Source organism: Phaenicophaeus curvirostris, chromosome 3 (genome assembly GCF_032191515.1).
Source record: "Phaenicophaeus curvirostris isolate KB17595 chromosome 3, BPBGC_Pcur_1.0, whole genome shotgun sequence".
In the NCBI taxonomy this organism is placed as follows: Eukaryota; Metazoa; Chordata; class Aves; order Cuculiformes; family Cuculidae; genus Phaenicophaeus; species Phaenicophaeus curvirostris.
In genome coordinates, this window is record NC_091394.1 from 18,762,381 (window position 1) to 18,788,840 (window position 26,460).

General features: G+C 37.7%; 1 protein-coding gene across 1 annotated transcript in view; it reads right to left on the reverse strand.

Moving 5' to 3' along the window:
• The window catches only part of SEMA5A (semaphorin 5A), a 232,028-nt gene that overhangs the window by 87,095 nt on the left and 118,473 nt on the right, over positions 1-26,460 (reverse strand). Inside the window, exons 11-12 of the mRNA XM_069853480.1 lie at positions 15,115-15,322; positions 5,549-5,666 (exon numbers count right to left, since the gene is read on the reverse strand). Coding sequence (XP_069709581.1) covers positions 5,549-5,666; positions 15,115-15,322 — 326 coding nt within the window. The remainder of the gene's footprint in view (positions 1-5,548; positions 5,667-15,114; positions 15,323-26,460) is intronic.

A 26,460-nucleotide genomic window follows, 5' to 3' on the forward strand; every position in this document is an offset into this window, starting at 1 on the left:
TGCTCAGCAGGCTCTTCTAGCCCTGTCCCTGCTACACCATGATATGCCAATAAATATTTAGATATATGAATAATTCCCCAGGAATCAATTTCTCAAGTGCATCTGGTCACACATTTAATTTTGGTCTAAACTAGTGTATCTCTCTCTGATCTGAGTTTAAAAGAAACTGGTCATGCATTAATCCGACAAACTTTCCATAATGTTAAAAAAATCAGCATAGTTTTACTAATTATTAAGATATTGGAACCAGAATGGGGAGGGTAAAAGGTTTCTAATATTCTGTTATGTTCTGCCTGAAACATTATCTTAAATATATATAGCAAATGTCATGGATGCACATAACTCAGTTGCCTAAGAAATGAATTTCATTATATCTTGGCTTACATAAACTGTGAATATGGCACATAAAAACCCCAAATATTTGAAAGCCTCACTAAGTAAAATTGTAATCAATTGCAGTTTGCCAGAATACAGTTTTATTTTAAAAGAAAGTTTCTATGAAGTTTTCAAATTTGCTCTATGTGTTACTTAGAGTTCAGAGGTTCAAGTCAGTAAAGTCATAAAACCACACTTTTCAATATAGACAGTTAAAATTTTCTTTATATTATGAAATTTCAATCTGCTCAACTCCAAAATTCCTTTGGAAGCTCACTAAATCTTTTCTTCTCTGCTATGCAGTATAAGTCTCACAGCTGTAGATGAATTTCTGAGCAATCCTTTGGTGCTCCCTTGCTTTGACTAGACTGTAATATCCTAAGCAACTCTCATATAATAGATACTAAACAACTGTTTTTTCAGTTGAATGGAACAGAATTGAGTTCTTCTTCCTAAACCATTCCTCCTCCTCTCTTCACCCCCTCCTGGCCTCATGTTTTGTATCCACAAAAGAAAATAACGGCTAATGCCCGAATTCAAAGACTAAGCAGTAGGTAGACTGCTCATGCAAATATCAACCAAACAAACCACTGCAGTTATCCTTCTTAATACAGAAAAACAACTAGGCCACCAGCAAACCCTCCACATAACCACATTTAGCCTGGGGGAGTATGCAGGGGGGTATGATATACTCCATGTGCTTGGAAATGAATATACTGCACAGTGCATCTAGTTACCTGCCAACCAGGGAGGTAAGGACTGCACTAGTGACTGAATCTGGACTTTCTATAAGACAACATCTATTTCTATATTGGCAGGTGGTACACACATAAACTGCAAACCTGGAATATAAAATGACTGGTGCGGAAGACTCGACACACACAACATACATATTCTGTGGGCTTTACTTTTGATATACTCCAGCCATGTATCAAATGTCTAGTAGTAGCTGGAGCACATATTTGGTTTAATTTCACCTGAAAGTAATGTGGTTAGCATGCTTCAATACTATTGTAGATAGATATAATTCAAGTGTTATTTTTTTTTAGGCCATTATGTGAGATCATGGATGCAAAGGACAGGACAAGATGTAATTTAAAAATTTATTATTTAATGTCAAATACAGACAGTCAGAACATAGGAGCTAGTTTCTCAAGGACCTCAGAATAAGTGTAGTCATTTGTATCTATGAGGCTGCTTTAAATACACATGTAGAGATCAAAGGTGCAAGCTGAAAGAGCTTTATCCTGGTTTTGCACATCTCTAGGTCACTAAACAAAGAGAGCGAAGTGTCAGTAATATGTTAAAAGAAGCTTGTCAAAAACAGAGTAGATCATGGATGTCCTGTGAGCATAAATTCATAAAAGCATGTGCTCTGGTGGTGAGCTGGGACAAGTTGAAGTCCTTATTAGCAATGAAAGCAGAATTGAGTTGGAAAGGCTCCCTCTTCATGGGCAGAAGGCAAAGACAAAGTAACGTGAGTCTCCAAAGGAAAGAGCTTAGTAACACAAGGCATATCCTTCTTAACCCTCTTCTTATGCTCTTTAGAGTGAGGGAAAAGAATCAATATTAAAACAAGGGAATCACATTAAAAATGAGAAATAGGAATCAATTTTGTGGTTTGTTTTTTATTATATTAATTTTATTCAAAATAATTTTTAAAGAGCAGCATTAAGCCACTGTAAAAATAATTATCACTCCTGTCATTTATGTAGGTGAGACTTAATTTCTACAATTCACCCTTCCAATTCATGGATTGTGGAAGATGTTATATGGTCTTTAATAATGATCCTGAAATAAAAGTTTATACCATTAGCAAATACTTTAAAGTACAAAATTAAGAAATATCTGGCAGAGAAATACATATCTCTAATCTCAGTGAAGGTTTGCTTTCAAGGTGGGAACACAGACATTACAGGTAAAAAATAACTACTTTTTGAAAGTACTATAAATTATTTGATCATATCCTAGAAGTTTGTTAAGAAATAGAAAAAAAAAAGACCCTAAATATCCTTTTAAAATCTGATAGGACACCCTGAGGAAAATGACATTAAATACAGTTTTCTGGTCTCCAAAAAACTATGCCAGATCATTTTCACAGAATCACAGAATGACTTGAGTTGGAAGGATTATTGTGTCCAACTCCTATCCCTGCATGGGACAACCCTAAAATGTGTCTCAGTGCATTGTCCAAATGCTTCTTGAATATTGTTAGGCTTGGCACCATGACTACTTCCATGGGGAGCCTGTTCCAGTGCTCCGCCACCCTCTGAGAGAGAAACCTTTTCCTAGTACCCAACCTAAAGCTCCCCTGGCACATCTTCTTGCCATTCCCTCAGGTCCTATCATTGGTCACCAGAGAGAAGAGATCAGCACCTTCTCCTCTTCCTTCCCTTGTGAAGAAGCACTAGACTGCTATGAGGTCCCCCCTCAGTATCCTCTTCTCCAGACTGAACAGACCAAGTGACTTCAGCTGCTCCTTATACAACTTCCCCTCTAGATCCTTCACCAACTTTGTGGCCCTCCTCTGGACACTCTCCAGTAGCTTTTTATCCTATTTATACTGTGGTGCCCAAAACTGCCCACAAAATTCGAGGTGGGCCCACACCAGTGTGGAGTAGAATAGGAAAATCACCTCCCTCAACTGGCTAGCAATGCCATGCTTGATGCACCCCAGGACACAGTTGGTCCTCTTGGCTGCTAGGGCACACTGTTGGCTCATGTTCCACTTGCCGTCAACCAGAAATCCCTGATCCATTCCTGCAGGGCTGCTCCCCAGACTCTCATTCCTCAGTCTGTACGTATATCCAGGGTTTCCGTGTCCCAGGGGCAAAATCCGACACTTGCCCTTGTTAAACTTCATGTGGTTGGCAATTGCCTGGCTCTCCAGTTTGTCTAGATCCCTCTGCAGGGCCTTTTTGCTCTCAAGAGTGTCAACAGCTCCCCCCTAGTTTCACATCATCAGCGAACATGGTTGGTAAACCTTCAAGTCCTGCATCCAAGTAATTTATGAAGATATTAAAGAGTACTTGTCCTAAGATGAATCCCGGTGGCACCCTGCTAGTAACTAGTAGCCAGCTTGATGGAACCTCATTCACTATAACCCTTTGGGCCTGACCCATCAACCAATTGTTCACCCATGGCATTATGTGTTAATCCAGCTGTATGCTGGACATTTTGTTTAGGAGGATACTGTGAGAGATGGCACCAAAGGACTTGCTGAAATCCAGGAAGATTATATCAACTGCTTTTCGTTGGTCAGCTAGGTGGTTAACCTTGTCATAGAGAGGAAATTAAGTTTGTCAGGCAGGACCTTCCCTTTATAAATCCATGCTGACTGGGACCAGTGACTGTGTTGTCTTTCAGGTGGTTTTCAGTAGCTCCCAGAATAACCTCCATAATCTTACCAGGCACTGAATTGAGACTAACAGGCCTGTAGTTACTGGGGTCATTCCTGCTGCCTTTCCTGAAAATTGAGACAACATTTGCCAGCTTCCAGTCAACTGGTACTTCTCCAGAGTCCCGAGAACACTAAAAAATCATTGAGAGATGTCTCACTATGACATCAGCCAGATCTTTAAGTACCCTTGGATGAATCCCATCAGGCCTCATCGACTTATAGGGATCTAGCTGGAGCAGCAAATCCCATACAAGTTCAGGGTTGCCTGGGAGCTTATTATTTGCAATGTCTTGGTCCTCAAACTTAGAGCTCGAGGGGTGGGGGCACAAGCCCATCATCAGTATTGAGGACAGAGATGAAAAAAGCATTAAATGTCTTTATTTTATATACATCCCTGTTTACGAGGTGTCCATGCTTATCAAGTAATAGGCCAATGTTATTTCTGGCCTGCCTTTTGTTATTAATATATTTTTAAAAGCCCTTTTTATTACCCTTCACAGTGCTGGCCAGCCTTAACTCCAATTGAGCTTTGGCTGCACAGATTTCTGCCCTATGGTGGTGAACAGAATCCCTGTACTCCTCGCATGTCACCTGTCTTTGTTCCCACTGGCCATACACCATACTTTTATGCCTCAGTTTGAGTGGAAGATCCCTGCTCAGCCAGACTGGACTTCTACTTCACCTGCTTGACTTATGGCATTTCAGAACTGCCCAGTCCTGTGATTTTAGGAGGTGGTACTTGAAAAGTGACCAGCATCGATGGACCCCAGCACCTTCAAAAGCTTTTTCCCAAAGGACCTTACTAAGCAGTTCCCTGAGCAAACTAAAGTCTTTCCTCATATCTAGGGTTGAGTTCTTGCTGTCAGTTTGCCTCTTGTTACCATAGATGTTAAACTTGAACTCCTTTGTAGTCGCTGTGACCAAGGCAACCTACAGTCGCCACTTCACCCACGAGACCCTCTCTATTAACTAGAAACAAATCAAGGAAAGCACACTTCCTGGCTGGTTCCCTCAGCACCTATGCCATGAAATTATCATCCAGAGAGTTTTCATCTGTCATGGCACACTAGTCACAGGACTCATCCCACCAGGTTTCACAAATGGCAGTAATGGGACTCGGCCAAGGCTTTCAGCTCCTCTTGTTTATTCCTCATGCTGTGTGCACTCATATAAAACCACTTCAAGTGTGGTTCACTGCGCCCATCTCCTCATGGAGGAGTCTGAATCTCACTAGGATGCAGCTCCTCATACTCTGGCATGCCTTCCCATTGCTCATCCCTGACTAGCCTGCTATTACTCCTTTCCCTCTTCATATCCATTTTAAAGCCCTATCAATCAGCCCTGATATCTCTTGAGCAAAAACCCTTCTCCCCTTCTGTGAAAGGTACATGCCATCAGATGCCAGTAGACCTGATGATGAATAGATCATCACATGCTTGAAAAACCCAAAGTTCTTCTGATGACACCAACCTCAGAGCCACATGTTGACCAACTGGGTCTGCCTGCTCAATTCTATATTCTTCCTTGCTGCTGAAAGTATTAAAGCACCTGGCCCTTTAACCAGCTGTCCTAGGATTCGGAAATACCTTTTGATTTCTTTAGGATTTTTCCTTCCCATCTCTTTACTACCTACATGAAAAACCACAAGTGGGTAATAGTTTGAGGGCATTACCAGACTAAGGAGTCCTCTGGTTATATGTCTCTGGTTATATTTTCATGAAATTTACATGGAATCATAAGCTTTAAGAGATAAACAAATGTATTTGGACTTACTGGACACACAGTAATGCTTTGCTCCCATTGACTCATGCTCAGACTTTCTTCCAGCGTTGTACATTTCTTCATTACCATGTCCCAGCCACAATAAGGATCTTGAGATCCAATGCATGCACTGTGAATAAAAAACAATCAGAAAACATGAACATTTATCTTCTCCTGTAGTGGCTAAAGATCTCTAAATAACTACATGGCATCTCTTCATATTTCATAGACGTAAAACTGATAGTGAAATTGATCCCTTCTGTGGTATGGCACAGAAAAAATGACAAAACAGAACAAATGTGAATTTGAATGCCTACACAAAGGTAGCATTTCTATTAAGTGCACAGCTAAATTTCTGGCTGCATGCATGGTATAGTGTCAAAATTGACTATGGTACTTAATTACTGGAGAATTACAGTAATTTATAAAAGCATATGTTGTCTGTTCCAAGTAAAGAAGACTTCGGGAGTTCCAGTTCTTAGTCTTTTCTATTAGCTTTGAAATTACAGTTATAATCTCTATCAGAAATCATAGAATGGTTTGGGTTGGAAGAGACCTTAAAGATCATCCAGTTTCAACCCATCTGCCACAGGCAGGAACACCTCCCACTAGATCAGGTTGCTCATAGCCTTATCCAATCTAGTCTTGAACACCTCCAAGGATGAGGCATCCATGACTTCCCTGGGAAACCTGTTCCAGTGCTGCACTACCCTCACAGAAAAAAATGCCTTCCTTATTTCTAACCTAAATCTCCCCTCTTTCAACTTAAATATGTTACCCCCTCATCCTATCACTATACTCGCTGATAAAGAGCCCCTTCCCAGCTTTCCTGTAGGCTCCCTTTAAGTACTGGAAGGCTGCTATAAGGTCTCCCAGGAGACTTCTCTTCTCTAGGCTGAACAACACAAGCTCTTCTTATTTCTTTTAGATCACTTGCTTATGTCACCAATATATCTGAAAAGTGAATATATTTCCTTTTAAAAGAAAAGAAGAATAGAGGCAATATGTGAGAAACTTTTTTTTAATCTGTATTTGTTTAATTATGCCACCTTTTAAAACCATTTTCTTTCCTTTGAGGGATAATTCAAAGTGTGAATAACAGCAGCTGATTATTTTGATCTGCTATGTCAAGGTATAAAAAAGAAATAGATAACAAAATAAGTTTACAGATTGAAAATGAGGATAGAATAAAGCTTGTAAGTATGAAAATATAACAGCTGAAATGTGAAATTTAAAGGGACTATTATTAACTCAAAATTATGTGTCCTTACTGTCCTCCATCAACTAAAACTTTATATTAACACTTTTTTAATTAATCTCTCTCTCAAGGGACAGCAGTAAGAGGGATAGCTCCAGTGCACACAAGAAATAATGAAAAGAATTGTACAAAATGGCTGTCAAATTCATATAAGTAAGGAAAATAAAAAAATAGATACAACTACACAGCTTTATTCCTTTCTCCTCCCATATCTCTATCGAAATTAAAATAATTTTAGATGTTACTGTTGAAAAATAAGATACATTTTAAAATTAGTATTAGGTCTTTCAGTTGACAGGGCCCTTTCAGATAGTGATGCTGGAAGCAGCAGAGCTGGACAATGTATTAGCCGCCTAGTCTCCTGATACTTACCTTATATCTCAATTTCATCAGAGGTGAAAATGAATGTTTTGTCTGTTACTCTCAACAGGCATGAGCCCACATATTTAAGATTTCACATAGTTTGGCCCAGCACTGCTGAAAATGGCAATTTTGTGTAGGAAGGAAATCCAGGAATAAAAGTCAATTGGTTCATTCTATGACTCCTGATAGCACTTACTCTGTCAAGTCAGCACTCTCTACAAAAAAACACTGAACAGCTTTTGGCTTCTACTGCTTGATACTAATTTCCCTCTACATTTTTCTTTCATATTTATTACCAAATGTAAATGATAGGTAGCTGAGTGTTGCTCCTGCAAGGCATTTATTTGGCTATGATGGTGAAGTATGCCTACTGACAGTCAAGCAAAACTTAAACAATGGATTTTGACTGACATGTAACAGAACTGTTAGTCACCCCACTCTAAAGCCAGCAGTAGCAGATCATTTTCCTCAGCCGTTTTATAGTTATCACTAAACAGGCCAGGAAAACTGTTCTACTTCAGTTACATTTGAGATGATTTATTCAGACAGGAGATGAGGTAGAAATGAACATCATTCAGAGCAAAAGATATAAAAAACCTCATACATCTTTAGAACAAAAAAATTCACTATGTGTACTCCAAAGAACAAAAAAAACCCTTAAAAGCTATATCCTGATACCATTGATTTCAAAGACATTTTTAGATCTCGTTTCAGAGGAGGAATATATTCTCATATCAATATACACAATAAGTGCTAATCAAGTATCCTCTTGAGCTGTAACAGTTCTCTCTTTCATACATTCAGGTAATAGTGGACTCCAAACTCAGACTTTCTGTAAAACTTCAAATAAAAGTAAATGCCCACAAAAAGACTGTTGAATATTAAGAGACCTGCAAATAATTCTCACATGAAAACAGAGAATGTATAAACATAAGAGGTGCTTATTCTGAGACCGTTAAATGAAATATTTTTCTGTCTTTACCTATACATAGCATTTTGAAGAACAGAGGATGTTTGAGTTTCCTGACCCTTTCAAATCATTCCTACTGAGATAGCCATGCCTACCTAGTTCCAATTACCATCAAATGTGATCTGGACACTTTGTATTCAAGGAACTGAACTGGGGTCACAGCCTTATTTCGCAGAAGCCAGATTCCTCACTGAAAATTTGAACAGAGAACTGAAGATAACAGCCCATCTCATGTTCCAAATACACTGTGTTATCTACTCCTGCATGAATACACAAATGTGATACTAGACTTCCATGCACAGGTAGCTATTGATGTTTTTATAACTACTGGTTTTGTCTATACACATGTGTGTACGAGTGCAATGAAGAACAGGGATCTAAAGATATAGACAAATTATTCTGCAGAACATAAATGGTAGGCACATAACTTACAAAATCCTAGGAGCTAAAACTAAGATGTGCATCAAATATTCAGAATCCTGTTTAAGCCTTGCCAGCATCATTAAGAAAAATCAAATCTTTTAATGATCTCAGCAACCCTGTGTGGACAACTACTACTTCTTCCTACTTGGATTTCTGCATGACATTCAAAATCCATCTAGGTATGATTCAATCTTGCCTCGTGCACTGACAATATTAGCCTTAAATTTACAAGCTCCTCCTTGAAATCCAGAATCAGGAATTTATGTATATATACATAAATAATTCTCACATGAAATCAACTTATGTGTGACATAGAGCACTGTAAGCTGAGATGCAAAGGATATGTACTGGCCTGACTCCATAGCAGTCCAGTATCAGATACATGAAATTAATTTAAAATAAAAATCCTTCCAGATTTGCCTTTGTTTGTTCTTAAACCATCCTTTAACCTCTATTTCCAGAGAATACTCTTGCCAAGTAGCAAGTGACTGTTGACATGATCTCTTGGAAAGACAGTTGCTTAAAATGCCAAGTGATTTTCAAGAAAAACTTAACAATAACTACACCAAACTTAAAATTCCTCAAACTTTTGGTATTTTTTGAAGCAAAGAAATGAAGTACATCATAACATATGAAAACCACATTCCTGTTTTAAATTTTTATTTCATCGCTCACTTCTTTGTTTAAAATAATATCCTTCTAATAAAATCTATATTGCAATATGCAGTTAAGTCCATCTGGTTTTCTTACAACTTTGCAAACTATAACGAAAAGACATTTTCCTCTGTCCTCATAGAGTACTTCAATAAATACCTTGGAAGCAGTAAAATTCTACCTGTTTACGAAAATTCCTTCTTGTTTGCCAAAAATGTGTGCTTATAATACAATACATTCATGCATAGATCACACGCTTTCAAGAGTTGTGGCTAAATAATTCAGGTGCATAAAAATGCAAATGCATAGTTCGTCTCTGATGCATTTTGTGGGGTAGATAGAGAAAGACTTTCTGCAAAAAACCTTGGTCCTCACAAAGAAAGAAATATAGGTCAACCTTAGATTGTAGAGCTGTAGAGCTTCACTTGATTGCACCCCCCACCCCCAGTACAGGACTGGTTCTTCTGAGTCTTTCAACTTTGCTTATTTCATATTTTTGCTGACTTTGCTAGCGTTCTTCTAATTCCACAACAACTGAAGATAATTCTGCAGTGCATCTAATACCCAAAAATAGACTTCACATTTTATAAATGTGCTAGTCTTTTAGCCAGGATTATGATTTATCCTAGTTTGAGAAATTTATGAAGAGTCTCACTCTGGAATATTAATCTGGAATCACTAATTCAGATTAGGCCTTCTAATGTAGCAGTGTGTTTCTCTGATTTAAACTGGAATAAGGGTTGCATATTTTGAAAAAAGGAAGTCCACCTCGGTATCTAAAACCAACTATGCTGGAATGATTATTTCAAAACAACAACTTCAATTCTGAGTGTTGGCAAGGTCTTCTGCACACATTAGCACCTAGTAATAGTTTAGACCACTTAATGGTTCCTTGTACTGTATTAATATGTAGGAATCATTATTTTACTGTGTAATGATAGCCACAGTGTTCTATTCTCAGGAAAACAAGTTCCTACTGAATTCAAGAGTACTTCAGCATCTATAGCCACAGAAAAATAAAGGAATGCAACAGTAGTTGAAATACTTAATCCAATAATCTTGCAGGAGTCCTAGGAATGAAATAAAGCACAGCTAAATCTGCAATAATTGTTTTCTTCTGTTAGATAATCCAGTACCCTCTCATTATTGTGCCGGCATAGTTATCTTTTGCTTATGTACAGATTGCATAGATGATGCTTAATAAATAAAAAAAATATGGAGTACACAGAGAGAAAAGTCAATTTTACTGTAGAATAGCTATGATAACATTACGTAGCAAAACAATCTTATGACCCAATAATATTTTAACCATATAATGTGAAAAATAATACTAAAAAATTTCTAAACGGTGGGGGGTTTTTTTACATTATTTTTACAGCTTTTAGCAGATGGCACTACTTATTTACTTAGACATAACATCGCAGTAAGATTACTTTTCAAGCCTTCTAAGAGTGTGATACCTACTTTCTATCAGAAATATCAATTCTTGACCCTTGCTTGGCAAGATTTCGCAGTACATTGAGATGATGCAGTCCTTCATTGCCCCTACTTTCAAATTTGTTGTACTGAAAAGTCCAGTTCAAAATACTACATCAACAAATTTCCCTCAAAGAAAGCATTGCCATTCAATGTTGCTTTTGATGGCTACAGCTACCAATAAATAACAGTCAAATGGTTCTTTATTTCAGAGGACAGCCTTCTGCTACAGAACTTCTTTGTTATTACAGATGCTTAGAGTTTTCAAAGTAATTAGCAAAGACTGCAACTTAAAGGAGTTTAATAGTTATCTTCTCATTATAATCATTGTATTTATCCTGCATTACAGTTAATTAGTGGGTATACAGAAGTCAGTTGTGCCCTACACTTGCTTTACTCAACTCTGAAGATTTACAGAGAGCTAGAGAATTCCTAGTGAAAATAATAGCTCAGTGAATAACGTTGATGATCTTCTGTAAATGTTTGATAAACATGCATGAATTGCAATATCTAGGTGATAATAACCTGATCAAATCTTAAAGGATTTTCCTCAAGGAGAGCCGAACTTAGGCAACTGCTCTGCTGTTTCCTCCTTGAGCACGAATGTACCAGGGCCTTCTGGAAACTGTAAGAATTCATATGGCCAAAACTATTTTTTCCCTAGCTGATTCCTGAAAACAGCAAGATTATGACAGGATGCTCAAAACCATTCAGCCATTGGCAGAAGTCTGAGGGAGAACCCCCTCCATGAAAACCATCAATCCAAATAACTTACACAGGCAACTCACGAACAACAAAAACATTACGGCATAAAGCAAAGTGCTGTGCATTCCAAACAACAGGTGTGACAACAGGCTCTCTCTGTGGCATGGTCTGCTGTCACAGCAATTAAGTGTACTGAAGTGTGCACCTAGAACACCAAAAAAAACCCCAATAAAAAAAACCCCAAGCTCCAAACCCCCAAATGTAGTCTCCAAATGCAAACAAATATTTTCAAGGGCCTTTGATAACAGTGTTTGTAGGAGTGAAGCTGTGAGCTGATACAACAGTGATAGAACAGGACTGTCCTGAATCAAAGGGAACATCAGTCAGAAGCAGCACTCTGTCTCAGAGCACTCTACCCCAAGAAAGTGCTGAAGGAACAGATATACAAGGAAATAAAAATTAGGCAAATTTGTAAAGCATATCAGAGCGATAATTAAGGAGAAACAATAAACTACAAAGAAAAGCAATAAACACATGCTTTAGAGGCTGCTATGTGAAGGTAAAACAAGGAAAAACACAATAAAAATTAAAAAAATAGACAAACTCAAGAAAAGTATCTTGACATTGAGATATTAGCTTGTGTAACAGTCTGCTCAACTGAGGCGCTGAAATTGCATTGTCTGAAAACCTTGTGATAAACCTAAACAAAAAGATTAGAAAAGATTAGACCATGAGCACTTTGCTGTTGTCACAAAAAAGGCAGGACAGATAAGCTAGTACATCTTCAGCCCTTCAACTTTTTTAAGGTAGTTATTTATACACAAGCATGCTCCATTTCACAAAAAAAAATATGTGAAGTAGATATTACAGGCTACACATGCCCTTAATCTGTGGAAGAAACTCTAGTTATTATTGATGGAAGTTCAGACTACAGCCTTGGCACAGTTATAGAGCCCCGAGTATTATAAACATAAACAGACAAAATTAAAATAACCCGAAAAACGAATCATAATGCTTCAAGGCATTTTCCTTAGGAAAGGTTTACTCATTACTCTGTTTACCCAGGGCTATAGTATAGAAGTAATAGGTGGCAATATATAACAATAATGTGAGTATTAAAGCACCCAGCACCAGTGACTAAGTTTCAGATGTTTCATTATCTAGTGAAATTTATAGCCCCAAGTAAAGTACCTACACTCTCTCCACATACAGAAAACCAAATATGCTTGAAATCCAGCATAAGCCTGAAAAAACAAGTCAAGCCAAAAATAAGTGATAAGTAAAAAATTATGTCTGTACTTTCCCAACAATCCGAGTCTCTAATGATAGATGATGATGAGATGCCTTATTTCACAGAATCAAAGAATCATAGAATGGTTTGGGTTGGAAGGGACTAGATCACAGATGTAAATCGTCTCCTTTCTCACAAAACAGAGCTATAATTGAAAATGAACTCTTTAACCAGGAAGAATGCATGGGTGGCAACCCTTTTGGCACAACAGATATTTAATTATTCCAAGCAAAATGGTAAAACTAGAGAAGATATGACTGAAAAACCCCACAAGTAATAATTTTATCTTCTTTTAAGTAAGCCATTCCAGTGCAAGATGAGACTTCACATACCTCTGGGCAGAGGAATAAATTATCATTTCAGCAAGATTCAACTCATTTAACTACTGTTCTACTCAGTAAAATGGGAACAGCATTCCTTTTTAAAAAAAAAAAAACACAAACCCAAAACACTCTTAAAATCTAGTAAGTCTGATCAAAAAGGGAGCCTGCAGCCATATGTGTGGACTATGATTTCAGACAGCGGTCCCACCCTGTGAAAGCAGAAGCATGTTTGGGCCTTACAGCCAGGGTAGCACTGATGTGACTCCAGAATTGTCCTGACAGAAGCACAGGTACCAAGGACCTTGTGTGACCTCCACACAGGCACCTGTTAAAAAGGTGTTCCAGAATTTGCACCTCTGGATTTTGGAGTTCATGCCTCACTAATAACATAATAAGACTCCAGCCCTAAAATGTTTTAGGCAGAGTGCAGACTTGGTGTAAACATGAGACATTGGTACTATTGAGCTCTTTACAGAGCCCACACAACAACACAGGACAGCAGCCCAGTCTCCCTTTCTGAAATAAACATCTGCGTCAGCAAACATGTTCAAGGTCTTGTACAACCAGAACAGCAAAACCATGTCATATTCAAGAAAAGAGAGAAGCACAAGAATAGGTAGCTATATTTTTATATATACACATATGCACCCCTCCCTCTCCCAAAATACAAGTTCTTCACTAAAGAAAAGGAAGAAACAAAACAAAAAGGGCTACAGAACCACCACAGATCCTGTTTCAACTCACTAAACCTTGCCTATATATAACTTTTCTTTAAAGTGAGCTTTGCAGGACTTCCCCTGGGGCTTTGAGTGTCATATCACTTCTACTTTAGTAGAAAAGGACTAAAATATGCTATGTGAGACCACATAAACAAACAAAAAAAGGCTTGTAAAGAACTGCAATATGAAGAATATTCCCTCCCCACCCCCCTCTTCTCTGGTCTACTTCAGTTTCTCAGGGCACAACTCTTCCTTAGATCTTGTTCCCCAGACAGTGGCCTTTCACTGGCCTCCTGCATGGCACTGGTCCTCGTGTAGAGCCAGGTCTCCTGGAAATATCCTTACACTTTCTCCAAGACACAGCTCTATACCTGCATCCTGCAGTCACCTCCCTGCTGATACCTACGTCTTCCCTCTGACAGCCAGAAACGTATCCACCTGCAGATGGACACTGTCTTTCACAGCAGTTATAATCCCTCTGTCTGCTGCACAGATAACATCTCTGTGATCCCGAGTACAATAGTCAAGAAAGGCAACCAGCATTCTTTCTCCCTCCTTTAATAGCCCAGCTTTTCAAAGGAATGTATATTAAACAAGCTGAAAGGAAAACAAGCTAAAAAAACAACAAAATGCACCTGACAGTGCAATTCTACTGAGTTACTGCAGCCACACTTACATCAAAGGGAAGATTTAACTAAACAGATGAAATTAACAAAGTCTAATGGCATATGTTCCGTAACCCAGAAGAACTTTTAGATAACCTATAGAAAAATCTGTATGCTGAACCTGAAATTCCTTAATGACCATAATACAGTCTAAAACCAAGTGATAATTTTTAAGTTATTTTCCTTATTTGATCAAACAACTGTTAGTTGTGTAACGCTTTTACCTAGTAGAATACTTATATTTGTTACAGCTTCCTGATCCAGCACTAAATTTAAATAGCCATTTTTCCAACTAATCTTAATGTTCATTTCATCCAGTTCAGTTTCCTTTCTGAATCCACAGATATTGTTTACTCAATTACAATAAAACTTAAAAATACCCTCAACCTGAATTTGCCCAAGTTTCGAGCTTTAAATATCTTAAACCAGCAGCTATGTCGCACATTATCACATACTGGTTTTCTATATAAACCACTTCTTACCATTTCATTTCACAATTCAGAATCTGTATAATGACACTTAATTATCAATGTAATTCCCTGACAGTCTCATCTAGTCCTAAGAAGTCAATAAAGAGGTCAGACACACTTCTGATAAACAGCGTACATAGAGAGTCATGACTCAGAGAATTAATCTGAATTCCTACCTACAGTCATTTTTCCTTCCCATTTTCCCGCAACCCCTTGTAAGCATCTTTCTCCAATCAAATCAAAGTAGCTTATTCTTCATACCTGTATGTCTTGTAAAAAGGACATCTCTTCAGGGGGACCTTAATCACATGTTCCTGAAGGCCTACAAAAAGGACACTCTGGCTGTGCAGGATCTGAAGACTCCTGATGGGCTCTCGTTGACTTTTCGGCAGGAGTTCAATTTCCTCTAGCAAGCAGCTGCTTGAAGTCTGGTTCATTGGGGCAAGTACTTTCTTAATTGTGCCATAGTCTGCAAAGGCAAGAAGAAAAGAGTTATTAAAAATGATGCTAGCAATTCTACCTACTTGGTATTCAGTGAAAAATTTGGTCCCACGCTAGATGTTTTCAATGAAGCTTCAGAATGCGGGACTACTTTGATTGGAGTTTCCTAAATTGCTTATAACACAGTGAACAGAACTTGAAAACAGCCATTGACTTTTTCTATTCAATGTAATGCAGTAAAAGGTAGTTTTATTAGTGCAGAAAACAAGCTTTCAAAGTCTGGTTATCATAAATGCAAATTCACAGCAAGGGTTAGAGATTTAAGTTTACCAGACTGTATTATACTTCACTATTGTTAAACAGTATAAAAGGCAATAATGTCCACTATTGCCCACTATTGCCCCAGTCTATTTTAAAATCCCATGTGTTAAAAACTGCTGGGTTTAGATATCTATCACATTCATTTAATAAAGCACATATGCATGAATATCTGCAGGTCTTAATTGAGTCTAGGTGAATATAACAATAAAATGAAGCTGGTTTCCTTCCTCTCAGTTATCTGGATTTCTGAATAATCATAGCTTTTATCATTTGTTCTTCACTTCTATTCTTATTGTGATTTCTAAGAAAAAGATAGTTAAGCATCTCAAACCAGTGTCAGATGACTGATGAGATTTCTGATTCACTCATGCAAAATTTTATATAATTTACAAATATCCAAGAACATTTCTTGTGAACACCTAGGACCACATTCTCACACTGAGAAATACTTCAGGTAGCTTCCCCAACAAAACTGCATTATGCAATCTTCCATATGCCAGCAATGGTATGTATCACAGATTCAACACTGCAAACCCATACTGAGATCAGCTCTTAGTCATATGTAATCTTGAAGGACTGTAACATCTCTTGTGAGCTGGTAGCAAGTGCTAGACAAATGTTTGGGATGCTCTCTTCTACAGCCCAGTAAATAAGTTTTTTGCTATCCCTGCCACAGGGTCAGAGGTTTGGAGGAGAGCTGGCAGTGCAAGGTTTCAAGATGGGTCTGGCCCTGCCTTGCCTGAAGCTGGTTTTGGCCACGACAGCAATTGCCTTGTGGCCACATGCCTGTGTCCTCCCTGTGTCAGCTTCAGTTCAGGAGTGCCTGGAGGCTAGTAACTCTACACAGTCACTGCTGGACAAAAAGCCTCCCTGGGGTAATAGGGCTAGAGGAGGTCATTGTGCAGCTCACAGACTTTACCTGGGAAGCAGTGAGGAAGAGCAAACAAGCAACCTTAAAAAACTACAAAAAGTAACCTCAAGCAGACTCCAAAACTGAAGAGGTGGAGAACCCAAGATGTTAATTACTGTTGAAGACTGAAGAATCAATCTCCAAGACCAGAAGTAGTACTGGAAGGGGGGGACATAGCACCAACTAAGAGAGGTAGTTAATTAGAAGTTTATGTGTAAGATTTTAACCATACTACTAACAAGAATTCCATAATTAAATAGTATGGACTTGATTTTATTAGACAGTCAAAATTAATTAGATGAACAATTACAGTGGGTTTGAGTGGCAAGATTTTGATAGTGGGGTGGCTACAGGGGTGGCTTCTATGACAAGTTGCTAGAAGCTTCCCCTGTGTCTGACGGAGCCCATGCCAGCCAGCTCCAAGACAGACCTGCTGCTGGCCAAGGCCAAGCCCATCAGTTATGGTAGTAGCACTGCTGTGATAACATAGCTAAGAAGGTGGGGAGGACGGGAGGGGGGAAGTTGCTTTGCAACAGCATTTGCAGCAGAAAGAACAGTGAGAAGATGTGAGAGAAATTCTGCAGACACCAAGGTCAGTGAAGAAGGAAGGGGAGGAGGTACACCAAGCACCAGAGCAGAGATTCTCCTGCATCCCAAGGTTAAGATCATGATGAGGCATCCTGTTCCCCTGTGGCCCATGGAGTTTAACAGTGGAGCCGATATCCACCTGCAGCCTGTGGAGGACCCCACAGCAGAGCAGGTCTGTACACTCAAAGGAGGCTGTGATCCCATGGGAAGCCCATACTGGAGCAGGCTCCTGCCAGGACCTGTGGACCTGCAGAAAGAAAAGCCCACACTGGAGCAAGTTGGCTGGCAGGACTCATGTCCCTGTGGGGGACCCATGCTGGAGTAGTTCATGAAGAATTGTAGCTGGTAGGAAGGGCTCACTTCGGAGAAGTTCACGAAGGACTGTCTCCTGTGGGAAGGACCCCACACTGGAGCAGGGGAGAAAGAACGAGTGGCAAAGACAACACGTGATGAACTGACTACAACCTCTATTCCCTGTCCCTCTGCAGCACTGACGGGTGGAGGTAGAGAACTCAGGAGTAAAGTTAAGCTTGGGAAGAAGGGAGGAGCCAAGGGAAGGTGTTTTAAGATTTTGTGTTCTTTCTCATTACCCTACTCTGATTTGATTGGTAACAAATCAATTTCACCATGTTGAGTCTGTTTTGCCTTTGACAGTGATGGGTGAGTGATCTCATTTATCTCTACATGCAAGCATTTTGTTATATTATCTCTCTCCTGCCCAGCTGAGGAGAAGGAGTGAGAGCGGTTTCGATGGGCACCTGGCATCCAGTTAGAGTCAACCCATGAAAACCGTAAATGCTTGGCTCATTATATAAAGTGTATTCCCTCTGCGCATCATAAGATTTTGAATGTAACAGATCATTTCTGCATGTTACAAGTCTTCTGGCTGACCCCTCAGTTCTTAATATAATCACTTCATGTAACTGTTTACATTTTTCTCCTTTCTTGATATAAACAAGTTTGTCAGGATTTACTATATGAGTATTTGTTGGAAAAAAAATCCTTTAATTGTAATTTTAATTTTCATTAAAATTTAACCTCTTTAATATAAAAATATGCTCTACTTTGACTATCACTTTTTTCCCAAACCACCTAAAATTGTACCACCACTACAAAATTAATTAAACCATTGCCAACAGTCAGTTTTGCCTCAAAATTAAGTGATGACTAGCTCAACCAAACAGCATAATGAGGAGTGTTTCCACTGGTAATTGTTGAATGGAAGTTTCAAGGTCAAAATATGCTCTAAGAACTGCCCAGAAAAGAAATAAAAATCAGTGTCTTCATTAGTTAGTCACTGAGTAAAAAATCGTATTTCTTTCTGGACCACAGAATTTAGAAAAATGTACTACAAGGAAGAAAACAAGCAGTGAGAAAATTTTACATATGCAAAGGGGTTGGTATCACTTTATAGATCAGTTAGAACAACTCTATATTATTATATCACTTGTCTAACTGGTAGCCAACATATTCAAGGTTATTCATGACACACTGCACTTGTCTTGCCATCTTTTTCCTGTATGAGGCAAACATCAGGTAAGCATTCACCACATATTTCGCATCTAGACTAAAGTTTCTTCTTTCCACTTTGCTGGGCCTGGAATCTACAGACTGAGTCACTTGCTGTCACATCCCAAAGATAAAAGAAAAGAATAAAAATGTTTCTGGAGACCTCCTTTCCTCATGCCTACATACATGTTTAACTTAGAAGTGCAGTTTTGGACAGGAAAATATGATCAAAACCAAATGCTTGGTGTCTCTTTTCTCCTCAGTAGATTTGATTATTGTGGAAGGCAGAGTTACAAATTTTTTTTTATGTTCAGGTCTACAACCTAGAGAATATGGTTACAGCAGCATCCTACCCTAGAAAAAAAAAAAAAATCTCACTTTGAGAACTGCAGCACCAAGGCCTTCCACAAGACAGCTGTCGTTGCTCTTGTTCTTTTTTTTTATCTTGGCATACAGTTTTTATTACTTCTATTTCTTTTTGTTTTCTTTCAGCATCACCCAAATAATTTTTTTCAGTTTGCTGTCTAAGAGGATCAGCACTCACATGGCTACACTTCCAATGAGAGTGCAGTTTCAGAGATCCCACAGATTATCAGGAAGAAACACTAGCTTTCCCAGCAGCAATGTGGATTATGTGCAAGTTTAGTAAAAAGGAATAAAATGTTATCGGAGATCTACCTCTACCTCAGTAGATTCTTTTACTTCTGACCTTCTATAACCTACTTTACCTGCTTTAAATTCCTCCTGTCAATGACTCTAATTTTGCATGGAGCACCTGGAAGCCCAAACCAGGGTGAGGATTTGTTTTCATTTCGCAGCTCTGGGACAGATACAGATTGAATTAGTGGCCATGTTCATCAGAGTCTGGTAAATAGCAAGGGTATGTAGCTACCAATCTCCTCAAACTATACAAGCATGTAATACTGGCTATACCAGGCTTCCTTACAGCAGAAAATCAGAGCCATTACATGAGTACTTTCAAAGGCCAGGTGCTTTGCTGCAGTGTTTCCAGGTCTACTACAAAGTGTGCAATATTACGTATCCATCCTCCAATAAAGATTGCAGATTTACTAAAGAACTTTAAAAGTCCCATCCTCAAAGCGCTGTCTGTTCAGCCATTTTCACACCACAGTTGTAAAGCAAAATAAAGAGAGCTGTAGGACAAGAAATGAGTCTTGAATTTGGTATTGGAGCATGGAGGTTTTCAGACCTGTCAAAACCTTTCAAGCGAATATTTACTTTATGATCAAACTAACTGTCCACTTCTGCCAAGAAAAGGCTAAGAACAGTAAACACAGACCTTTCTAATGGATGTAACTTCATTGCCAGGGACACAGGGAAAGTTCCAGTTTCATCACAAATGTCAAGGCTGAGTCCAACAGCTATTTAAGAATTCAAATGAATGACATCTTCACATCCTAAGTGTAAGCAAGACATGATGGAATATATCCAGACACTTGTCAACCTTATTTTAAGGATGACCAAGTACATACAGGAATAGTAAAAGATAATGACTTTGGACAAAATGAGTAAGTAATGTGCTTTGCTAACAAGTGCTGCAATACCAAGAGACCTGCAAAACTAGCAACTGAACATTAGGAAACTAATCACTGTGAATGCAGATGAAGAGAAAAGAAAAATTCTAGTTGAAATATTAATACATGATGTGTAGGAGACAATGAAGAATTGAATGGAAAACCTGAGATGGAGTTGTAGAGAACAAGCTTAGAGGCAACGGAGTCTGTAATGAACAAAATGATAAAGGGACAAAATCAAAGGATTGTGTCTAAAACTGAAAACCAAAGTTTAAGATATAAATGGTATAAAACATAGCTAGCAAAGGAGAATACAGCAAAAGTGTGGCTGCAATCATTGTAACATCTATACTGAAAACAGTAAAGGAAAACAGAAAATGAATAGAAAAAAACAAATGGCAGATGCAACAAACTAATAAATCTGTAATTTCTTGAGTTTCCTAACAGACCTGAAAGCCTCCTTGCATATACCAAGAAAAACTGAAGGAACAGCAAAATCAATTGCAAATTCTAACCCAAGAACAGTCACTGTAAATAATGACCTATTTTGCAATTTCTCCATAAAATATTGTTTAGAAAAGAGATGTGTTTAAGCAGATGGAAGAAAGTGATCAATAAGGAGAAAAGAGGCGGTCAACAAAAGACACAGAAAAAGGAAGCTAAAGCTATATTCAGTACTTGAAGTGACATTTGTAATTGAATTTGAAAAGGTACTACCTATCAAGAAATACACTACTTTATGTACATTGTAATACGTGAAAATAGACTCATTGACATCATTATCTGTCAGCATAATGGTAAAGAGTTGTTTTTTTTTAAAGGAAGTTTAAAATTAATAGATGGCTATTTGGAAGAATATATATTAAAGTGGTGTTTAAATGCATACAAATTACACATAGTTTCAAATGTAATTTCAAATAGACTTTGTAAAATTCCATTCACTAACGGTTTTGATTTTTTCCATTATACATTGGTTTTGCATATAATTTATTGTACACAAATTTGTTGTACACAAATTAATTTTCCAGAGGGATAATAAAACATTCAGATGGTATCAAGACTGTTATTTTTTTTTTGAATTCTAGTGCTAAATTAACTGTAAATTAATTATAAATATTATTCATATATATATATAAATGGTGTTTGCATTCATCATATAACATTTGTATTAAACACTACAGAAACAGAAAAAATATGGTATTAAGGTTGTCTTCAACGCAGAGGTCTTTCAGAAGAATAAATTGAAAGGCCACATGTAAAACTGATGTATAGAATATAGTACAAAATCAAAGAATGCGCATGGTGATTGGAAAAAGTCTGTCACAGTGAAAAACTGTATCATCAGTATTTGCTTTCCTCCACCACAGGAACTGAAAGAAGCCCTATTACAAAGTAGAACATGCATTTGGTTAACAGCAGAAAATTATCACAATGACAGAAAGTATTAAGTTGCATAAGGGCTTAAGTGTGCCTAACAGAAAAAAGATGCAGCAGCTGGTTGAGCCTACAAAGGGAAAGCGCAGGATTATGATTTTGCAATCTGTGCAACATCAAAAAAGATGCATATGGTACACAGAATATGAGAGGATTTAAACCTTGCTCTTTCCCCCCTTCCTAAAAATAACTTTTAAATTAGTTAAATCATCAGTAGAATATGGATAATTAAAGCCTTTGCTATAATCTGTTTTCCCATGTGGAGGTGGGGTATGACTTGGCTTAAAGCAAGGGCATATTTAGAAGATAAGATAATATAACCATTCTCTGTAACTTAATTTATCTTCCAGGTTTCTGAGATATGTATTTAAACTTGATTTACAACTTTCAAGTACACTTCTTCTAAAGGACAAGTGAAAGACTGAGCTTCAATCCTTCTGCTTTCCAATCTAAAAATATAGGTAATTTTAGTACATCTGCAATGATGCAGAAAAAATAAAAGAATATAGTTTTATTTTTAAATTACCACCATAATTTACAGAGTTTTACTTTAAATATTTTCATATTTTTAACTGTATATTCATTATCTTGTTGGGGAAAAAATTGAACATCAAAAATGAATAGAGAATTCTGATGATTTATCAACATATAAATTTTAATTATTTTAAATTTTAGATTTTCTTCTCAGAGATGTTTTACGTGTTCGTAGTTTATCTCTCCACTTATAATTAAACCACTGTTTGAACAATCTTGTGAGTATGCCAGTTAATTTGGGTTTTTTTCTTTACTTTTAGTATATTTCATGGTGTGATTTTTCTACAAGTTTCAGTCAAAACAGAGGTTAAATATCTGAACATGTTCTGTTTTGCAGCCTTGATAGAGAATAAAAACCATGATAAGCTTATGAAGAATTTCAACAATAAACTATTGTGATTGCCTTTGCTATTACAGCTCATTATCATTAAGACATAATGTATATTTATAAGATTAAAAAGGCAATTATGTACCTGTATAGCTAAAGCTTCAAGCAAATATTGTACCTGGAAATACAATAATTTTGTTGCATTTCCCAAAGAAATGCTAGAAATTGTTCTGCCTTGTTAATAAGGAGACTTATTTTTAAACACTAAATAGGCAAAATGAAATTTTCCACCTGTGCCATCATGGGAAATAGAAAAATTTTTACCCCCTTATTCAAGTATCTTAGTTTTCTTCTCCATCATAGGAAACTGTTGGAGAAAAAAGAATGCAAACATCCTAGAAAACTCACAAATCATTGTTCATGAACATTTAATTAGATTTCAGTAAGCTAAATTAACTGAAGCAACAGTAATCCATGTGAAAAACTTGGTACTATAAAAGCTAGCATTACTATCTCAGAAAAACTGGAACAAAAATAAATTCTAATTGGTTTCTATCACCTTCAGAAAATATACACAGAGCTTCAAGAAGTGAGCCTGCCCTACCTAAGGCTCTTAGATTGCCTAGCTGTTTTTTTATAGTTGCAAGAGTGTAAAACAACTAAAAATCTAAACAATGTACCAATTGAGTTTTATTTTTACCTAATTACAGCATCATCAATGTATCTAAACAGAAAATTGGATTTTATAAGTAGAACAAGAGAAGGTAGATAAAAAAAAAAAAGCTGCATTCTGGGCCCTGAAAAATAATTCCAGCTTGTTCATGTGAGACTTCAACAGTGAATATGTTTGGTCTTGGAATTTTTGGCTCCATGTGAAGTAAATATAAGAACAGATCTTTTCTAGTTCTAGGTCTACTCCAAAAAGAAAAGAAGGGGTGATGTTTTTCTTTTTATGATCACAGATTTTAAGCCAAATCATTCTGTTTCTATGGCCAGTTTCAAAGAGCTTTCAATTTCGGAGGCTGGTTATATTTTTCTGCTATTGCTAGACAGTGATAATAATCAAGGAATCCTTGGCTATACAAGAGCACAGAATTTTACAGCTTAATAGCTTCTAGGAAAGTCCAGGAACAAACAGTCAATGTTGGTCTGCTGGTATGTTTGGTGGAAAGAGAAAACTTAAAAATAGAGACGGGAAGCACAGACTTCCAAATTTAAGGAAAAGCAATTTCCACAAATAATCAATCAAAATGTCTTGCTTCCTGATAAAATTTACACAGTTCATAGCAGTCTAACAATTAGAAATCCCATTGTACGGTGTCTTGACAATTTGAAAGAAAAAAAAGAACTGTTAAAAAAGTACATAAATAGTTTTAACACCTCTTAAGAAAAAACTAGCTTTAAATTGTATAGAAACAGTGTAGTGTTTAACTTATTAAACAGTTCTAAAGCCCAGAATAGTTGGTTAACTATCATTCTTAGGAAATAGGAAAGATTTGGCTCTTTCCCTGAAGACAGTTTTGGAAGCAGCAAAAGAAAAATGTAGTTAAATCCTGCATTAAAATAGTCTTCTCTGGGTAAGACTCCTAGAATCTTTTTGCAATCAGGTTTGGTTTTCTTTTTCAATTTTTGGACATAACAGCAGCACTTTTGAAAGACAGTCTACAAGAAGCAAGCATGCAAACTATTTTAGGTTTACCTTCTTTATCTTTGGTTCCAACTCCTTCTTATTCCCTTTTTACTGTTACATTTCAAGTGAATATTGTTGTGATAACTTACAGTATTGGAAATTAATTAGAATTAAAGCTGAAATGAGATAAATTGTTGATAGCACCTGTCAAAAAAAGGAGGTATGATGGTCTATTACAAGTCCCCAGGCTCTTATGCAGGAGAGATATTTTAACTCATTTGCCAACTGCTGAATATTTGAAAGGCGCAATTTTAGCCTCAATCTATATGCATATCTTCTGAAATGACTAGCAAGTTTCGTAATGCCCTAGTGGCTATACCAAGAGAAATTCAGTTGTACCTCTGCAACTAGAAGAGTTTCTTGTGGCTGTATGTAAAAATTCAATACGTATTTTAAAGATGGAATATTTATGGGCTATCCTTTCTACACAGAAATTAAAACTATAGATATAAAGACTCTTCTGAATACAAAAGCACTGATGTAGACACTATTTCAAAATAATGAGCATATCAAAGGCGTGTGTCTGGTAAGACAGAAGGTACGTGCAAATTAATGCCAATTTCCACTTCTAAATACAACAAATTTGGAATATATCTATAAATGGAAATCAGAAAAACCACTGTCTCAGCCCTCTGACTTAATTTTTGTGCACTATAATGTCTCAAAAGTCATCTGTGAACTTACTAGATTTAAAACTTCTTTTGATATGCTGTTGTCTTGCACACTGACTTGATTTGCTGACAATTTCAAAAGCAATGACAGGCAGTAATCTTATTCTCTGTTAAAACATAGGCAGTGGATAGCTGAACTGAAGTCAGAAAAATCCCAGCTGCAGCCAACAGAAATCATGAGGTCTCTGAGAGTCACCTTAAAGAGACAATAGTCCTTGCAGCAGGAAGCAGGGAGGTTATTCTCCCTCTGTACTCGGCCCTGGTAAGACCACTCCTTGAATACTGTTCAGTTCTGGGCCCCTCACCACAAGAAGGATGTTGAGGCTCTGGAGCGAGTCCAGAGAAGAGCAACAAAGCTGGTGAGGGGGCTGGAGAACAGGCCTTATGAGGAGCGGCTGAGAGAGCTGGGGTTGTTTAGCCTGGAGAAGAGGAGGCTGAGGGGAGACCTCATTGCTCTCTACAACTACCTGAAAGGAGGTTGTAGAAAGGAGGGCGATGGCCTCTTCTTCCAAGTGACAGGGGACAGGACAAGAGTAAATAGCCTCAAACTCCACCAGGGGAGGTTCAGGCTGCACGTTAGGAAAAAATTTTTCACAGAAAGGGTCACTGGGCACTGGAACAGGCTGCCCAGGGAGGTAGTTGAGTCCCCTTCCCTGGGGGTGTTTAAGGCACGAGTGGACGAGGTGCTGAGGGGCATGGTTTAGTGTTTGATAGGAAGGGTTGGACTCGATGATCCGGTGGATCTCTTCCAACCTGGTTATTCTATGATTCTATGATTCTGTGATTTCTATAGCCGAATACATACTTGGCCTGTGAGCTGCTGTGCTCCTGCATCTGCAGGCCAGATGAACTGTGCACTCTGTGTGCAGATGAAAACACTGTCAATGAGTGGATCCAGGAGAGCTCCTGCCTGTCCACAGCAGCCCCTGGATCAAACATTCAACAAATTAGTAGAAGAAGTGGCTTTGAACTCTGGACTCCAAGAGGAATTAAACCTCAGGTCTACATACCCCATACAAATGTTGCTACTGTCCAGATCACTGTATGAACAGATTGACCTTTCTCTCCTGTATTGCCGTGTTCATTGCAGTGGATAATCCCATGGAAGTATATCAGATTTCTTTAAGGCATGGCTACTTGATTATGTCCCTGTATCTCCATGTATATCCCATCCAGAAAGTTATATTAAAATGAGAGAATCCAAACATGTAACAACACTTTAGGTACTAACATTGGTTTAAGAAATGTTCAGGCAGAGAAGATACGGTTAAAACCACATAATAAAATCTTTAGATGAGGCTTTAATGAGTTAGGGAACAGAAAGTTGTTTCTCAGGACTTGGCAAATAGGTGACTAAGAAGAATTTCAAATTTGGCTCTAATATCTCACACTTTTTATCTTTTTCTTCCCTGTGGAGTTATCAAGAAATCTCATGTAGGCAATACAAAGCAAAGGCATGATCCACAACATCAAACACAAAGTTCTTGATCTTACCAAGCAATAATCAAATTTGGAATTTCTAATTAATTTACCCAAGTTCAGTCTACAAAGTTACTCAGTAATAAAAATATTTATGAGGATCATGACAAATGAAGCCAGCATTCTTGAAGAAGGCCAACATAATTTTTAAATTTTTTTTACTTTCA